This window comes from Taudactylus pleione, unplaced genomic scaffold (assembly GCF_031769625.1).
Source record: "Taudactylus pleione unplaced genomic scaffold, aTauple2 ptg000093l, whole genome shotgun sequence".
Lineage (NCBI taxonomy): Eukaryota > Metazoa > Chordata > Amphibia > Anura > Myobatrachidae > Taudactylus > Taudactylus pleione.
The window spans coordinates 26,777,668-26,797,190 of NW_028284495.1; the positions used below are offsets into that span (position 1 = coordinate 26,777,668).

The window sequence follows — 19,523 nt, forward strand, 5'->3', positions numbered from 1 at the left end:
GCCATTGGTTTCAGGGTTATAGCAAACCTTGCATTTTCCTTACATAGGAGATTTCTAAATAGTAATATAGATGAGACCACCAAATGCAATGTACCCATCAGAGGAAGGCATGACCAAAACGAGAGGTGAGGGGCAAGCCTGTAACTATCTGTACAATCACAGAGGATATTCAAGGCCAAGGTACACATCTGTTACACATAATCATACTTACGAACTGTTCGGTGCTTCATCATCTCCCATTTCACCTTCCTCGATCTCCATTCCATCATCCCTATCCTCCACTTGCTGCAAATAAAAACCGACATTATAAAAAATAAAAGGTTACATTTACATGACTGGACTAGAAGACAGTGTTATTTTCCTTGAACTCCATTGAATAAAGACAAAGGACAACACTTACTTTCTGCCCCAGAGTGCTCTCCTGCTCATTGACATTGAACACGGTGACATTTTCCAAGTTAAACTGACTTTGCAGATTCAAACCTTTAACAAAACAAGATAAATCTTATGGAAGAGTACTGTACATATCATAGCTCTAAACAGCGTCGTCGTGTTGAAAATTGTTCTGCCGTTAATATTTATTGAACATTTTCTATGATGACACTTTAAAGAGAATTCCAACCTATTTTTTCACATTGTTTTTTTTTATTAAACAGTCTTATTAGCTAAAGCTTGCTAGAGATTACTATTAATATAGGGCCTGATTCAACAAAGATCGCTATTCTGCCAATACGCACGCAACGCAGTTGCTAACATCAGCGGCGCTAAATGTTCACATTGTGATCGCAGACCGACTCCGTATACTAGGGCAACCTAGCGAAACAATCGGTAACATCGGACCCATATTCACACTTACACAAGCCCAGACCTAACAGCCACACACGCTATCAGTGCTATGGCTGCTTATGGTCATGCAGTTGATAATTTATGCATGCCCCTGCAACTGCGTTGAAACGTACTGGCAATTCTGCTTTCGCCCGACACTCCCCCCCCCATCAACACCTACAAATGGCACTTTCTGTCCATCACTCTGATATGGGTCTGCATAGCCATTGCAATCTCTGTTCTGATCGCAATTGCTAGTTCACGCACGCGCACTACGATGCATGCGCAGAACGCAACAATCGAACGGTTGTGTGCGCATTAGCAGCTGCATTCCTTGCTGAATCAGGCCCATAGCCTTTATTTTACGTAGGTCCCTTGGCAGCGAGATCTGCACGTAACTCCCAAGATGCACATGGGTTTTCCTTAGTCTTCATTCGAGCACCCTGCTCCTGTCACAACCCTGTGCAGTTCCTCTATCCTGCCAGGGGTGTCGCTCTCTGCTCTGGTGCTTCTTTCACACTCCACTGATGCAACAAACTGCGGAGATTAAGCAGTTTGTGTGCTATAAGCACCAGAGCAGAGAGCGACACCCCTGGCAGGATAGAGGAACTGCACGGGGTTGTGACAGGTGCAGGGCGCTAGAATGAACACTACGTGTTGGAAATGTAAAAACAGCAATATGCAAGTAGTTTGGGTTGATTTTAGCCATATGCAGCATTGGTGGTGCACTTTACATGGTCTTATTTATCTACAATGCTCAAAGAGCTGTCTCCAAGGAGACTATTTATGAAATGATTTGTGCATGCTAGCTTACAGGGAGATCAAATCTAGCTGTGTATCTCCCACAGATATGATCATTCAAGATAAAGAAATATCAGGCAAGTGCTTGGAAGGTGCAAAACCAAACAATACCTGACACATTTATACACAAAAAAAAACACCATGTGGCCGGATCTCCATCCCAAAGCCAGCTCCCCCACGTATAACAAAATGACCACTGCGGCACACGCCAGGGGACGGTTGGGAACGCAGAAGAAAAAGAAATTAACCCCTCGATCACTGTGTGTGTATGTGTATATATATATATATATTATATATACACACACACAAAAAGTATTTTTATGTTAAGTCTGATAGCTGCTGCAAAGCAAGAGTATCAGCGTTAACCTGCAGCGCAGTAAGCGAGATCCACGTTGCAGGTCTACAGAAGGGAGAGCCCAGCTTTGACTGCCTGGCACTCTGTGTACCAAAGTATGCTGGGAGCAGGAAGATAGCTCCTGAAACTGCCAGAGATGTAATGGTTAAAGTTCCAGCACAGAGATTTAACAAATGTATATATAATGTTCTAAATGTAACCTGTTTAATGTATTTAAATAAAAATGTGTTGTACTTATCCTGGTGGTCTAGAGGGGATCTGGACCTCCAACTTGGTAGCAAGGAGACACTTGCTCCAGGGTTTGGTTGCCTTCCTCTGAACCGGAGGTGGTTCTCAAGAACAGAGAGGATGTACACTCTCCTCTGTCCATTAGGAGACAAATATCTAGCTGAGTGCTTGTGTCCTGTTACCACCAGTTAAGAGCCAAACTATTAACAGTTTCTGGTTGTCCTGACTTTGTAGTTCCCAGGGGGCTTGAATTTGGTGAAACTGGGATCAAAGTCCATAGATAGTGACCAGTGGGAAATTAGCTACACCAACCAGGAGATGTTGCAGTAGTGTGACCACACACATACCCAGAAGTGGTTCCATGTGCCAGTAGTAGGAGCCTGGGAGAGGCAGCTCCAAGTGACGGTGTAGGAGTCTGGTGGTGGCAGCGTAACGCCCACAACACAGTGGGAGGAATCAGTAACAGGCAGTTACTGACTGTGAAAGGGAATCCCTATATCCTAGGAGTGGTGAATTAAGCTCTGCACAAGGAAGACTAACTGCTGTGCAAAATCGATATGTAAAGATAATGGTAGGTGGCGTCACCATACTGTGGCTTCTTGGAAATGCCCAGACCTGAATAAGTTGTAATCTGACACCTCGTGAGTCAGTTTAAACACCGACTAGGCTGCTCATGGCAATGCAATGTGAATTATTGAAGTTCAAACAGGGAAAAGTAGTGGATGCCCAACAGATGGGCCATTTAATTTCCAAAATTGTGTGGACATTCTACAGTCCTCGATATACAGTGTGTACTGTATATACAGTATATAAACGTGTGTACCGGGATGCTTAATGGAAGGCATTACCACCCACTTTGGACAGCGCATTGGCCGACCATGGGTGCTTAATGATCGTGACCAGCGGCAACTCACCAGAATTGCCCGTGATAACAGACAACCGACTCTGACATCATATCCACATTCAATGCAGGAGATACCAGACTCATATCTGGGCAGGTCAGTGCAGTGTTCTATAGCTTCCATGTGATATAGGAGCAGAAGACCCACCAGAGTGCCCGTTAACACTACGTCACTAGTCACAGTGCCTCACCTGGGCTCGTGACCTCACTAATTGGACACTGTAGAACCGGCAACATGTGGCGTGGTCCGATGTTTCAGGCTGATGGTAGAGTCCGTTTTTGGCACAGACCCCGTGAGGCAGGCTGGCGGTGGTTCCATAATGGTGTGGGGTGTGTTCACGTGTCATTGGTTGTGTCCGCTGATCCACTTCAACACGTCATCAACAGGTGGCAGCTACATTGCATTGCTTGAGGATCATTTGCAGCCCTCCATGGACTTCATATACCCCCACAACGATGGAATATTCCAGCAGGATAATGAAACATATCATCGGTCCCAAGTTGTCAGCAATTGGTTTGAGGAGCATTCTGGAAAGCTCCGACGAATTGTGTGACCACCATTTTCACTCATGAACCCAATCGAGCATTTATGGGACTTGGTGGAGAGGTCCTTCTGTGGGAAGCTATCCAGATGGCAAGGGTCAACATCTTTCCAGAGGTTTTCCGTCCACTTGTGGAATCGATGCCACGTTGAGTTGCTGCACTTCGCCGGGCCAGAGGTGGTCCTACATGATACTAGGCATCTATACCATGACTTTTGGCACTTCAGTGTACACACAAATAGAATAAAATAGTAATAAACATAGGAAAGGCCCTCTACAGGGAAAGGTGACTTCTACATAGTTTTATATTCCACTTCTTTAACATTTTTACGGACAATGGTCATACACATTTATACACACATAATGTTTATTTATAGCCCTTTCATAATAAAATGAGCTAACTTAAGACTTCCATCCAGCATCCCCTGTAACAAGTTTTGCTTTCATCTCACCAGATTTTTCAGAGAGTGGAAACAAGCGGGCAAGGAACAGCTGAATTCTTCCACAAAACACAGTATTTTGCGATTTAGAGAGTCTTCTCAAAAGGTCTGGAAATAAAATTGCATTAATTTTAAATCAATGAAATTCAATTTTACAATGATGTCTTCATACATAACAGGAAATGTAGGAATTGTATCACTAAAGCAAAGCCAAAGGCCCCCTCCCCAATCCCCCAGCTAAACAGTAGCGTTCTCTCTTTGGAAGACAAGTGGTGAGTGGCGTGTGGCAAGTGTATGGAGAAAAGAGAAGATCCGCTATATATAGGTGTTCATGCTGTTTGTTTTATTCAAAAGTTGTCATGTCAAATATATTTTAAAATTTCAATTATTTTTAAGTTTGCACAGTGTACAAATAAATCCTAACATTTACCTTTTTTCATTTTAAAACTGGGAATCTTACCATTACACATCCGTAACAAGTAGTTCTTTCCAGCTGAATAAAAAGTATTCTGAAAACAGAAGAGACAGATCGGACTGATCATATATTGCACATTACAAAAATCAGCATCAACAAGATTATACAAACTATACATGAAAGAGCACTGTCATATGTACAATATATTTCAGATAAGTCATATAATGCAAAACTTGAATAATCACTGTTCTACAGATCATTCCCCCCCCACTGCGTGTTATTTTTGTCTTATATTTTTTGTTTGGTCTTGCCTTCTATGTGTTTAAGTTTGCATCGGTAGAGGAGGGTGGTTGGCTGTTTAGGGTTTACAAGGTATGCAGTGGTTGGGGATTGGTATACAGGGTGGAGGATGGTATTTCTCTAGTTTGAGCATGTTCTATGAATACTTTGTTTTTTTTCTTTTGTTTACTTTACTGTTCGTAGCACAGCACTTGTGAGGTTTACATCAGGTTTATATTTGTAATATTCCCTACGGTTGAAGTTGTTTAAACAGTGCTTTTCCGTTATAAATGGGATGGTCAGCCATTTCTGTATGCTTTTTCATGGACATTTAGAGGTGTTTAGGGATGTGGTTCTTATTTCTGGTGTAATGTAATTTTTTCATATTTTGTTTTATGTTTCACCCAGTTCGAGTTGCGTGAGCTTGATCAGTGCCTTCACCTTATTGCTGAAATCTTTTTGGTCTCTGATATTCTGGGTCCTCTAGAGTTTGCTCATTTAATTAGATGTATCGTTCATATACTCGCTTGTCTCTGATTCGGTACATCCTTATATGCGATTTATGTTTGGGTCTCTTACCGTTGCAATATATTTTAATATAAACAGTGTTTATTGTTCACATTCTGATCTCTTATGCTGAGTACACATCAGAGGATATACAGTATATTGTCTGATATGACAGATCGGGCTGACATAGGCACATCACCAACTATTGCGCGCTCCCACGGGTCGTTCATCGCATCTTCTCATTGGCCTGCTGGGCAGGCCAATCAGAAGATATCTTGAGCGACACCATGCTCCTGGATGTGGTCACTGAACAATACATTGTGCGGTCATACAATATATTGTTTAGTGTGTACGGCCGGTCGACCTATCGTACCGTTAGTCAAACCATCGGCCACGTGTGTACCCAGTTTTAGAGTTATGCGTTGTTTATGTTAACTTATGTGCTGTGCTCTTTTCTCCTGTTCGAAGTATATATACATACATTTTGCAAACAACACAGGACCGGCACTCATCAAAAATATATAAGCAGCTTTGCCGGGTGCCCCCACAAAATAGCGAAATACAGACCAGGAGGTGCGGCACTCACGGACCCATATGAAGATACACAAAGGTGAGCCAGATAACGTTTCAGTTCTTTATGTAACTGTCAATGCATTGTTAGCGGCTAACTAGCCTTTATGTACTGCTGTATATATATAATATAACTATGTACTATACAGTTATGTCATGCGCAAGTGGTGATGTGTTTAAACAATTTGTTACTTTGTTGCTTAGCAACGCTTGGTGTGGGTGTCACGTGGTGTGCGCCGAGAGTGGTGACGTCATCGTCAGCGCCGGCGACTCAGCGGGAATGAGGAAGCTGACCACGCGGCGCGGATTGGACACTTGGTGATTGGTGATGGGCTATTTAAGGTATGTTGTCAGTATGTTTTGTACTTTTCTGAAGACAGTTACATAAAGAACTGAAACGTTATCTGGCTCACCTTTGTGTATCTTCATATGGGTCCGTGAGTGCCGCACCTCCTGGTCTGTACATACATTTTGCTTTATGTTTTTTTTCTCTTTTTTTGTTTTGTATGTATATGATATTTATCATTGGAATATATTTAAATAAACTCAATTTAAAAAAAAATTAAAAAAAATTAAATAAATCACTATTTTGTAATCTGCACTTGCATCTATTAGTTACCACTAAGTTATGTGGTCTGTAAATTAGTGCGCAAATACTAACTGCTTAAACAAAAACAAAAAAAAACAGGAACAAATTTGCACAGAATAGTAGATTCACAATTCAGCAGTTCAACGTGCACCACTCCTCCTTATATGGAGCGCTCCTCCTTTTTATTTCCAGACCTCTTGGCTGCGGCAATCACTTTTAACATGCTTGGCTTTGTTACAGGATTTTACACAAATTGGTTAGGTTGGAAGTATGTAAAGGAATGTTGTTATTTAGAATAACAACTGTTTAGCTATTTAAAGGACACTCCAATTATTATTATTTTTTTAATGATACATTCTGTCTGCAAAATAATTAATGTGGTGCCACATGCATTTGCAAGAGCTCGATTCCTGGTGTTGTGACATGTTGAGACGAAGAAGACACATGCCGCTCCATCACATAGGAGTGATTAACATATTGCATAAGTCACAAGGGGAGATGTATCAAAGCTTTAAGTTAAAATGGAGAAAGATAAAGTATCAACCAATCAGCTACTAACTGTAATGTTATGGGCTATGTTTGAAAAATGACAGATAGGAGCTGCTTGGTTAATACTTTATCTCTCTAAGGCCTGATACATCTCCCTCTTAGGGCCGTATTCAATTAGAAGCGAAAAGCCGAGATCTGTGAAAGTATCGCCGATTGCGACTTTTCGCCAGGCGGAAACTTATCTCCGTATTCAATTCCATCCGCTTTACACGTACGCGGAAACGCAACGCAATGTAATAGGCGAAAAAGATTCACCTCTGAATAGCAGGAGAAAAGAAGTACAAAATTTTTATTTTGGGGTGCAAATGTAAGGAAACCGCTCAGAACCCTTGGGACAAAACCCCCAAAGGATAACCGTAAAAATAACCCTTAAAAAAAGTGAGGAACACCCCAAAAAGTCCTTTGAAATTGTTGGCGAAAAAGCACAAAGTGGGGGTTCAAGTTCGCAAACTAGCAAAATAAGGTTCTGGGGTGCACTAAGAAGGGGTCAAGTGTTTTTGGGATTGCAGGTGCTTTTATGATGGTGGAAATTCACAATTATTAAAACTGCAATTTAGAGACATTAAAACATGCTTGCACCCATTTTCAGGTACCCCAAATTTGACAGGACTACTTATTTTCCTCAAAAAATACAGCTTTATGCTATTCTTCACCACTTGTGCAAATACGCTAATTAGTGGCAATTGTGCGAACTTAAGTACCCCAAACAGTAGTATTAGGGCTAATCGGGCACTTACATTGATCCCCAATGTTTCTGCATCTTTTTGGGAAGTTCAGGCTGATTTCCCAGATTCTGACACCACTTTTCACCTGTTCCGACTTCGCGTGTCTCCGTTTTTGCGTCTTTTGGAATTGAATAGGGCGAACTTCGGGTACGCGTACGATAAGTTTCCGCGGCTAAAATACGTGATGTAGGCAAAAAGTTCGGCATGCAAAACTTAATCGCGTACGTGAAACTAATTGAATACGGGCCTATATGAGCTACAAATCTCATGTGGAAGGGTAAGAGCATTCTCCAGCAGCCACAGACTGAAGACTAGTGATATTTCTTTAAATAAGTTATATCAACTGCATTATTCTGGTCCTGTCAAAATGCTGCTGGGTTTCTGGTATCTTCCTGATGTATGATGTAGGCACCGGCAGTTGTGTTGTGGTGAATACCTGATGGGCTTGAAGAAGAGCCAAACCTCATAGCTCCAAAATATGAATGTGAACGTTTGATTTTTGCTGGGACCAGCAGCATTGCCAAACTATTAGATGCATTACTACTCTCAGCCAAGGAGATTGGCATTGGGCATTGCAATGTTCGCTGATTGTGTAACCTGGGACCATTTGGTTTGTAGGTGTAAGGGTTAAGTCCACCAGAGTAGTAGAGTCTGATTCTTATACTGTTTGTCCCAGTGATGTAGAAACTGGGAATGAGGGGGTTGAATGTGTGACCATGAGAAAAGCATGGTCTCCGGAGCTGAAATCAGGTGGCCCAGAAAAGACCTTAGATTGGGCCAGGAAGTGAAGAGTTTTGATATCTTCTACAGTGGTAGATCCTGTGAAACATAGGGAAATGGATGTGTTCTTTGAGGTGGCTTCTCCTTATCAATGCAATAGCGTCCCGCAAGCAGTGATAGTGTTTGCCAGGAGTTTGATTTACAGGAGTTAATGCTGACTACACCCCAGAGGCCAGGCAGCATTTATTTTTATGGATATATTGGTTATGGATATAGCAGGTTGCTCCATCCCTGCTATAGATGTAAATACAGGAGAGCCTTGGGCAATTGGGCTTCAAGTGGGGTAAATAGTAGGTGGATTTCATTAATGAAATCTCCAACAAGAATATTGTGTTGTCTAACATGTTTCAAAATTATAATGGTTTCCAGTAATACCAGAGAAGAATGCAGTAATACCAGAGAAGAATGCAGTAATACTAGAGAATACAGTAATACTAGAGAAGAATGCAGTAATACCAGAGAAGAATGCAGTAATAACAGAGAAGAATGCAGTAATACCAGAGAAGAATGCAGTAATACTAGAGAAGAATGCAGTAATACCAGAGAAGAATGCAGTAATACCAGAGAAGAATGCAGTAATACCAGAGAAGAATGCAGTAATACCAGAGAAGAATGCAGTAATAACAGAGAAGAATGCAGTAATACCAGAGAAGAATGCAGTAATACCAGAGAAGAATGCAGTAATACCAGAGAAGAATGCAGTAATACCAGAGAAGAATACAGTAATACCAGAGAAGAATACAGTAATACCAGAGAAGAATACAGTAATACCAGAGAAGAATGCAGTAATACTAGAGAATACAGTAATACCAGAGAAGAATGCAGTAATACTAGAGAAGAATGCAGTAATACCAGAGAAGAATGCAGTAATACTAGAGAAGAATGCAGTAATACTAGAGAATACAGTAATACTAGAGAATACAGTAATACTAGAGAAGAATACAGTAATACCAGAGAAGAATGCAGTAATACCAGAGAAGAATGGGGTTTATTAATATTAACAAAAATAGGTATTGTTAAAACAAATGATAACTTTATGCTCACTTATTGTACTGCCTATAGAAGTTCTGTAATCTGCTATCTAATACATAATTAAACAAGGTCTGCTTGTCTATTCCATAGAAAACGAAGAAATGTACTTGAGAAAATACAAAATAAAAATAGTACTACTTAGTAGCTACATATGTGCTGCAACAACCCATTGAGGTTATAACGGGGAACTGCTTGTGGGACATTGGTATTATGGTGGACTGTCTGGTTTGTAGTTGCTAGTACGGTACGGTCACTACACTGTACATAAATATTCTGACTTACAGATTTCCATGTGCCAACGTTTTTCTCAACAAAAGTGAATATTCTATCGCAGTGGTCCAAGGGAAGACAATCAAGGACATCTCCCAGGAGAACAAAGGGTGTAGTAGCTGTGGATATACCTGAAAGGAAATAAGTAGGGCTTATGTAACTGTCAAATTATGGGAGGCATCCAAGTCACATTCAACAGCCAATGTTGCTATCATGCATCACACACCAGAGCTTCTCTCTCAGTGGGAAGTATCCCTTTGTTACAGTAATATAAAGATGAAAGAAACATGCAGATTTAATACTATGTTTCATTCATGACACTTGTTTTGACCTTCACTAAAATGACCTTGCATCCAAAACATGTACAGGGATGGACCAAAGAGGCCAGCCACCCAAATCGAGGAGACAGAAGGATATCTTAAGGGTCCAGAGAATATGTGTATATACTGACACCAAGATGACTGACTCCCAAGAGTTAGGTGCCATCAGTAATAGTTTATGCTTACTGACTACCAAGCTCCTGGGATTTGTGCAGTCCTGATGTTACAATAGTGACATTTCCAACACATATTAAAGTGATTTCAGCATCTCCTCCTTATGTATTGGATGCCACATTATCCACTTACTTGAAGCAAAACATTAAAATAATGTACTCTGGCAGGGCCGAGACTAGCAATTTTATCACCTGGGGCAAGGCAGTAACTTGGCGCCCCCTCCCCACCCCCCCAAAAAAAATAATAACCCTGTGTGTGGTTTTGTTACACAGTAATGCCCCTTACACATAATGCCACACTAAGTAATACCTCTTACAACTCATTGTGCCACACAGTAGTACCTCTTACAACACATCATGCCACAGTAATGCCCCTTACACATTATGCCATATAGTAATGCCCCTGAAGTTATAACACATTATGCCACACAGTAATGCCTCTTATAAGTAACACATTATGCAACAGTAATGTCACAGAATGTCCTGCAAGGGTGCTGCACACACATTATATTTCCTCATAGTCTCCTCAGAAAATTATATGTAATGTGCCCTTTACCTTCCTAGGGGCCATAATGAGGCAACCTGAGTATCCCAGGTTCTGGGGCTTACAGTGCATTTTGCAGCAATTATTCTTTATTAGGTAATCAGAATGTGGCTGTAGAGGTTGCCCCCTCTCAGCTCCTGTCCCATCCCCTCCGTGTCTCTGATTTCAACCCCTTTATTCATGTCAGTGTCTCCCCCATGTCACTTGATACTATGAAGCCCGAGCACACCATGTCAATATCATTAGCCCCCACTAGCTATACTCAGCCTGCCATATCCGACTGGCTGCTGTCCCACTTCCCCGTGTACCTGTTACACTTACCGGCCGGTGCTGCTGCCCCAGGACACTTGAGGCCAGGCTGGCGGCGGGTCCTAGTGCCCACCGCCGTATCTATCAAATCTGACCCGACGTAAATAACAGCTTGCTGTAGCTCTAAAAAAGCCAGAAACGACAGAGGAGGCCCGTGTGGCTCCCCCTATGCCTGCAGCCATCCGGGCCACACTCGGCAGCCTGTCTAGCTCCCCCTCAAGTCAGGCACCCGGTGCATATGCACCCCTAGCCACCCCCTAGTTGCGGCCCTGACTCTGGCAACAATTGATTTACAGGAGTTAATGCTGACTACCCCCCAGAGGCCAGATATTGGTTCCAGCCATCAGTACTTTTTGTGCACATCCTCACCATTGCTCTGTAGTTACATACAGCACATAATCAGGATGAACAATTATTTGTACTCTTTGCAAGTGGATTTATCAAACGTTATCATTCATAAAAAACACTGCAAGCATTGACTGAGGATGGGGCAAAAGCGCCCCATAATATTTCTGTTTCTGGTAAAATGATGTAATAGTCTTGAACAAATCAAATTTCGACTGAGTGACTACTTAGGTCTTATCCGACTTATTATAAAGACATGTCAGATGCAGCTGGGTTAAAACCATGTGTGCTCACCCTAATGTCCATCCATCATTGTGTGAACAGTGTATGGGTGGGCTTTTATCTTGCTGTAAAAAAACATTAGCTATTTTATATAAAATGTATGTGCGTGGGGAGGTAACAATTCTATAACATTGGAGAAAGCTGAATTCAAATGTAAAGTAACTCCATATTGTATTAAAATACCACAACCGTTATCTCAAGTTTCTCATCTCGTTTTGGTTATAAACTGACTGTCTCATTGTGATCACAATCTGTACTATAATAGTATGTACTTACCATTACACAATAATCAAACCACCTAGAAGATGTACCTGTGTCCATATCATTAACTAACAGTGGTTCCCAAACTTTTTTTGAATCACGGCGCCCTAGAGTATCAGCATTGTTTTCACGGCAGCCCTAAGCCAAACGTTTGTTATTGAGAAATTCAGAAAAAAATGTAGTGAAGTAGTAAAGTGAAGTAAATTGTACTGTACTGTCATCCTTTGGGTCAGTTATGTGGTGTTGGACAGGTTTGCACTTTGTTTGTCCACATATTTACATTACATTGACCATAAATAATTTGATTTGGTGCTGAACCACCAACCTGAGGCACCCCTGCAAGTGTCCTGAGGCACCGCGCACAGTTTGGGAACCACTGAACTAACATACAGGTATATCACACAACGCTACTAATCCTAACAATGTATGCCTGAACTTTGTTTCATTATAGAGGTGTGTTTAGCATCAAAATGTTTCTGCATATGTTTAATAAGAGCCTCACATCACACCTCTGCTATTGGGGAACCTTACCCATTATGTCTGTGGTTTCCTGCTTGCAACCATATCCCTTCCTCACATTATGGCAATGCACCTGTAACATGTATCCCTTGCCTTCACTTATACAGTCACACAAGTAACTAGGCTGCTGTGAACATTCAGATCGAAGGCTTAGCTACAGGTTGTTCTATCACAGGCAATATAACATAAGGGGAAAACGGACCAGACGGTGAAACACGGATAACAAAAAGGTGCTAAAACCTTATTAAAATGTGTCTATTAAAAAATAGTCTGATGCCAGTAGGACACAAATTACAAATGTACTTCTAGTTTTAGTCTTATTTAAAAAAACAAAATACATTATATTTAATACATAAAAGACCATTAAAACCCAAAAACCCAAATCTGCGATGTATAAGAGAGGTGCGGAAAAAATGAAATAAAGGGGCATGTGAGCCCCGAAACGTTGGTAGTGTGATGTGAGGTGTCACATTAAAACAACTTTCTACGGAGTCTCCTAGTGCCGTTGATTGATTTCTTGCAATCTAGGAGATTTGGTCTAAATCCCCCTCCTAAGTCACCTTTTATTTATCTGGCACCACAAAGTTCCGTAGCACTATACATTGTCTACTCTTTTATAAACACTACATTATAAAAAGTATCAAACAGTGGCAAAAATAAATGAAATAATTATATAACAAAATGAGATAGTAACTGTCATACTCTGTGACCCCATTGCATTGGAAAGGTGGACAGAAAGGATCAGAATCACTGACCATGAGTGGGAGCACACTGGAAACAAAGAGTTCAGGGAGAGAACCAAGAGAGTGGAGGGTCCTACTTGTGAGGCTGCTACATTCTAAAGACTCCCTTAAGCAGCATCAGCATTTTATATTGAATAAAAAATCCATCTAGGTGTATCCTTATTGATATGTGATCATGTTGCAGTTGATTTAATTATTTTTACATATATATCATACCTTCTGTAACGCCATGGATGGCAAGTGAAATAATAGCAAGGCAATTCTCGCATGACACTTTGTTAATCTGCATTGAGACAAAAAATAATTTACTAAATATAAATAAACTTCTAAAAAAACCATTTGAGACCGTAGCATTTCTATTAAATGTGGTGAATGATGTGACAGTTGCAGGGGGCTCTCCTGACAAGCTTAATCAGTTCTGCTGGTTAGATTTTTGGGCTGGAAATCTTTATAGATCTTGCTCCACCAATCTGTACTGTAGACTTGAAATTAATCCACCCACCACATCTCCCCACCCACTACAGTCTCTCGAAAGTCTCCCAGTGGCATGTTCACAAGATTCCTACTTTTTCTTTGGACATAAATTTACCATTTTTAAATGAAGCATTTAAGAACAATCTTAACATAAATCTTCTCAAATCATGGGGTTAATGTATCAAGTAATGAAAAGACTAGAGAGGTGGTCAAGTGTAGAAGCTGCGCATAGCAAAAAAACAGCTTCGAGGTAACATTTATAAAGTACTGTACATTCTATAAAATGATTGGTAGAAATTGATCCACTTCTCTGTTTTCACTCCTTGATACAACCACCCCCCATGACCATAACTGCTACAGATGTGTTCTCATACACCTAGCCCCAATATGCCATGCGACGCGAGATGCCTGGTGCAAGTGACCTGCCAGGTGACGTATGACTCAGCTTGTGCCGAGCGTCTCTTTCTCCTGAAAATGTGTCTTATACGTAATCAGATGTGACAAACAGCTTCACGCGACTCTCCTAATCAATTTGATATGTGACTTGTATGTCTGTGTGCGACTGAGTCTATATAAGAAGCACAACGGAACTTGGAGTGGAAAAAAGCTGTGGCCGCTACACCGTAGCACTTTGTATACAGATTCAGACTCAGTCTCACACAGAAATACAAGTGTCACATATCAAATTAATCAATGCACTCCTGTTTGTCACATCTGTTTACGAGTAAGAAACATTTTCGGCCAATAAAGACGCTTGGCGCAAGCCCGGTCGCACGGGAACAAGCACGCAGAGAAAGGGCTGTTTGGTGAGACTGGCAAAATAATGTATGAGGACACATCTGTATATCTAAAAGCAGCACATTATTTAATTACTAATTAGGATATGAAGCCTTTATTTTCATTTTAGAAAATTATACACCTGTGAATAATTCCACAAGAACAAACAAGTCCCTGTACAAGGAATAGGAACTTTACTAATAGTTCCTATCCCTTTATCTATAGATTTCACTGTGCGTTATGTACACAATGCATCCATAGAACTCTATTAATAAAGTGTATTATACAAAGAAGGTAAAACAAATGACTTGTTTTGTAGTGCACATGGGACTAATGTTAAAAAAAAAATCAACTTGTGTTAATTACATTTTTAAAACCACTTTACATCATATCTGGATCATTTACTTAGCAAAATATTTTTACAATGAAAGTAATAAGTGATAAAGGAATTGTGAAAATAAAATAATTTACTTTTGCTACAGTTTTCAGAATTCTCTCACGGAGCGTACACACTGGGCGATCTGCAACCTGAACGATATCGCTGAACGATATCCCTGATCTTTCAAGATCAATCTTTGATCTGTTTCAATCTAGTACACCACTTTTCTTCAAAGATTTTAAAACGATTTTTTCAATGTACAACATGTACAAATTGAACGATTACGTCATCGTCCACTTCGGGCTGCATGTACCGAAGATGAACAATGTCGAAAATGACCAGCGGGAGCGAACATCGCTGGTCGTTTTTTGACATTGCACATCACGATTAGTAAACGATTAATGAACGATCAAACGATTACGATCTGCATTTTATTTATTTTTAAAAGTTTTTTTTTTTTTTACTTTGATTTTCTAAATTTACACACCTGATCTACCTTTTTTTATTAGTTCTCATTGTTTATTTTATGTTATATGTATTTTGTAATATTTTAATGGTTTTTTTTTTATTAATATTTGGATATAATTCCCTTTATTTAATAAATTGGTTATCATAATCCTGATCTAGTTTTCACTAGCGCTTTGATTTTTGTATTTGTTTTCATCATTTATTATTGCATCTTAATTTATTACAACAGCATGGACACAGTTGGGGGTATTAAATTGTTTTTAGTTCGCCCGGTTAGTAATGGGCACCCACCGAAGCTATTTAATAGTTCTTCAAATTGGGCGCAAGTGTCACGGGTGCCGAGATTTCTACTTGCACCATCTTATGGTGGCGAGCAGAAATCCACAAAAGTCGTCCGTTTGGGCGCACTGCACAGTACTTTCAAAGGTTGTAGCCACTTTACGTGGCACATTTGGGTGCGACATGCGTGATAACTGCGGAAACTGTGTCCGATCGGGGCAACAATTGAATAGCTCCGTTGGGAGCTCATTACTAATAGGCACCCAAAACACTATTGAATCCCCCCCCAGAGAATCATATTAATCAATCTTCCATACTGTCTATGCGCTGATAAATTACATTCTAAACTACACAATTAGCAAACAAGCATTCCATATCCATAGAAAAAACAGCACCCTAAGTTAAACAGAATACTGTACTGAAACTGACAGTTTGGCAAATCTAGATGCAAGAGGGCAGAGCAAGATTTACAGTGTACTCCAGCCATCAATGTAGTTGTACATTATTACAGAATAACATTGTAGAAAACTAATACTATAATAAAGTTTAATAGCTAACTTACGATTTCCTCCTCCAGAACAACCCTAAAGACTTGGTCAAGGGTCAGCTTCTTCTCATTCTCACTGCAAAAGAAAATGATGAATGTTAAGGCCCCCATACATCAGAGATTGATTGCAGCAATCGTGCAATTTGCAGTCGATGGTGTATAAAAATCTTTCCCTTTTTCAATCAATTGCAGAATTGCCACAATCGATTGAAAAAGGGAAAGATTTTTATACACAATCGACTGCAAATTCCAGGATTGCTGCAATCAATCTCTGATGTATGGGGGCCTTTACTGTGAAAAGGGGGTGTATCAGGATACTGGTTCTGAGTCGTGTACAGGTCTGTATGTGGCAGCATCTAGCAAGTTTTACCAAACTGCAGATGAGCTGTAGCAAACATGAGCATCTCTGGGGGATTCCTAGATACATCTCGGGTGATCCTCTCCATCCTTGGAATGGGCGTTTCAGGGTGTCAAATGAGTATATGTACAGTACCAGTCAAAAGTCTGGACACACCTTCTCATTCAATGGTTTTTGTTATTTAAATTATTTAATACTGAAGACATCAAAACTATGAAAGAACACATATGGAATGATGTTGTAAACAAAAAAGTGTTAAACAAATAAAAATGTTTTATATTTTAGATTCCTCAAAGTAGCCCCATTTTGCTTTGATGACACCTTTGCACACTCTTGGCATTCTCTCAATCAGCTTCATGAGGTAGTCTCCTGGAATGGTTTTGAATTAACAGGTGTGCCTTGTCAAGAGTCAATCTGTGGAATTACTTGCCTTCTTAATGTGTTTGAGACCATCAGTTGTGTTGTGCAGACGTAGGGTTAGTACAAAGTGGACACCACTATTTGACTACTGTTGTAATCCATATTATGGCACCAACCACTCAACTCAGTAAAGAGAAACGCCAGTCCATCTTCACTGATGAATGTCAGTCGATATGTAAAATTTCAAGAACTTTGAATGTATCCTCAAGTGCAGTTGCAAAAACCATCAAACGCTATAATGAAACTGGCTCTCATGAGAACCGCCCCAGGAAAGGAAGACCAAGAGTTACCTCTGCTGCAGAGGGTAAGTTCATTAGTTACCAGCCTCAGAAACCGCTACTTAACAGCACCTCATATTAGAAACCACATAAAGTCTTCACAAAGTTCAAGTAGCAGACAAATCTCATCAACTGTTTAGAGGAGACTGCGTGAATCAGGCCTTCATGGTCATATAGCTGCGAAGAAGCATCTACTGAGGATGAACAACAAAGAAGACAATTGTTTGGGCCAAGAAACACAAGGAATGGACAATAGACCAGTGGAAATCTGTACTTTGGTCTGATGAGTCCAAATTTGAGATGTTTGGTTCCAACCGCCGTGTCTTTGTGAGATGCAGAAACCATCAGCTCACCTTCTCTGCATGTGTGGTTCCCACTGTGAAGCATGGAGGAGGAGGTGTGATGGTGTGGGGGTGCTTTGCTGGTGACACTGTTGGTGATTTATTCAAAATTCAAGGCGGACTTAACCAGCATGCCTACCACAGCATTCTGCAGCGCCATGCCATCCCATCTGGTTTGCGCTTACTGGGACCATCATTTGTTTTTCAACAAGACAATGACCCCAAACACACCTAAAGGCTATGTAAGGGCTACTTGACCAAGAAGGAAAGTGATGGAGTGCTGCGTCAGATGACCTGGCCTCCACAATCACCCGACCTAAACCCAATTGAGCTTGTTTTGGAATGAGTTGGACCGCAGAGTGAAGGAAAAGCAGCCAACAAGTGCTCAGCACCTCTGGGAACTCCTTCAAGACTGTTGGAAAACCATTCCAGGAGCCTACCTCATGAAGCTGACTGAGAGAATGCCAAGAGTGTGTAAAGCTGTCAACCAAGCAAAAGGGGGCTACTTTGAGGAACCTAAAATATAAAACATATTTTGACTTGTTTAACACTTTTTTTGTTTACAACATCATTCCATATGTGTTCTTTCATAGTTTTGATGTCTTCAGTATTAATCTATGTTGAAAATAATTTATATAAACAAATACCATTGAATGAGAAGGTGTGTCCAAACTTTTGACTGGTACTGTACATAGAACAGACTCGTGGGGGGACGTAGCCAGTGTTGCTTTCTATTCTGAGACGTGCATATGGCGAGGGAATACTTATGTCAGACAGATCTCTTGCTTCCAGCATGGGGGTAGGTGCATGTGCCGATAATAATTGCTGACCTCGCGCAGGGAAAAAGTGAGGAGTTAAATATGTGCTCATGAAGACATGAGTATAGTCGCATTAACACTCCATTTTGAAAACCATCCACATACGGATCTGTGTGCGACTCAGAATAAGCCCCACTATGGGCATGTGCCATGAGTAGGAGCGTGTGTGTTGTTTACCTTCCAGGCACCTGGCTAAACACATTCAATAATTGCTTTATGTTCTTGCTGGTCACAGCTTCCTGGGTGGCATTCTGCGGGGAGGAGGGAAATATAAGTAAACACATGCAGCCAACTACTGTGTATAATAACGATCAAAACACTGACAGCGATGTGATCAGCAATGAGTAGCCAGGCAATCATGCTCTACACTCATACATGCATTAGGAAGGAGAACATATAAGAACACGAGGGCGCCAGACACAGCTCACCGTTAGTTTATTCCTGGCCTCCGGTAGGCTGAACAACGGAGGAGACATATTTTACCGAGAATCAGAAACCACGTCGCATCCTGATGACGACAAGAGACGTGACATCTTCTAACCAGGGACAACAAGTGAGAAAATACTTCCGGCAACTGTGGGCTGCTCTAGCCGTACCCTACTGAGACTCTATGCTGCTTGGCGGTCTCGTTCTAGAATACTAGTTAAGTTAGTATTATGTAAAAGAAGTGTACTCAGTAAGTACATGAGATAAGAGTACATAGCACAGTATAGGTAGGAAGCGCTGGCCCCACCGCTGTGCTGCCTTATGGTGGTGTAACCGCTAGAAATAAGTCTGGTATATAGCAGAGATGCGCATACTGACGTATGTACATGTGATGTATCATGCATTGCTACTGCTAGCTAATGAATAATGATTCATGGCTGGTATTAGTAAATGAATCACAGAGCACCTCTTACGTGACGTGAGAAGCAGCATGTGCCTATTAGTGTGTGTGAGAAGATGATACTAACTTGTTACTGAGAACAGGAACATGTAGTAGTGTTATCTGGTAAAAGTACTGTAGTGCTATATTTTCCCCTCTTATATCAAAACCTTTCGGTGTCATTCTTGTGTTTTGCCTTACAATGTAATAAGACA

The 19,523-nt window shown here is 40.8% G+C and overlaps 1 protein-coding gene across 1 annotated transcript in view; it reads right to left on the reverse strand.

The window, feature by feature from the left end:
* The window catches only part of THOC1 (THO complex subunit 1), a 45,396-nt gene extending 26,222 nt beyond the window's left edge, over positions 1–19,174 (reverse strand). The window contains exons 1-9 of the mRNA XM_088469797.1: positions 18,872–19,174; positions 18,621–18,694; positions 16,244–16,304; positions 13,521–13,587; positions 9,821–9,939; positions 4,553–4,601; positions 4,105–4,200; positions 401–483; positions 212–285 (exon numbers count right to left, since the gene is read on the reverse strand). Coding sequence (XP_088325923.1) covers positions 212–285; positions 401–483; positions 4,105–4,200; positions 4,553–4,601; positions 9,821–9,939; positions 13,521–13,587; positions 16,244–16,304; positions 18,621–18,694; positions 18,872–18,919 — 671 coding nt within the window. The 5' untranslated portion in view covers positions 18,920–19,174. The remainder of the gene's footprint in view (positions 1–211; positions 286–400; positions 484–4,104; positions 4,201–4,552; positions 4,602–9,820; positions 9,940–13,520; positions 13,588–16,243; positions 16,305–18,620; positions 18,695–18,871) is intronic.
* Positions 19,175–19,523: the final 349 nt, after the last annotated feature.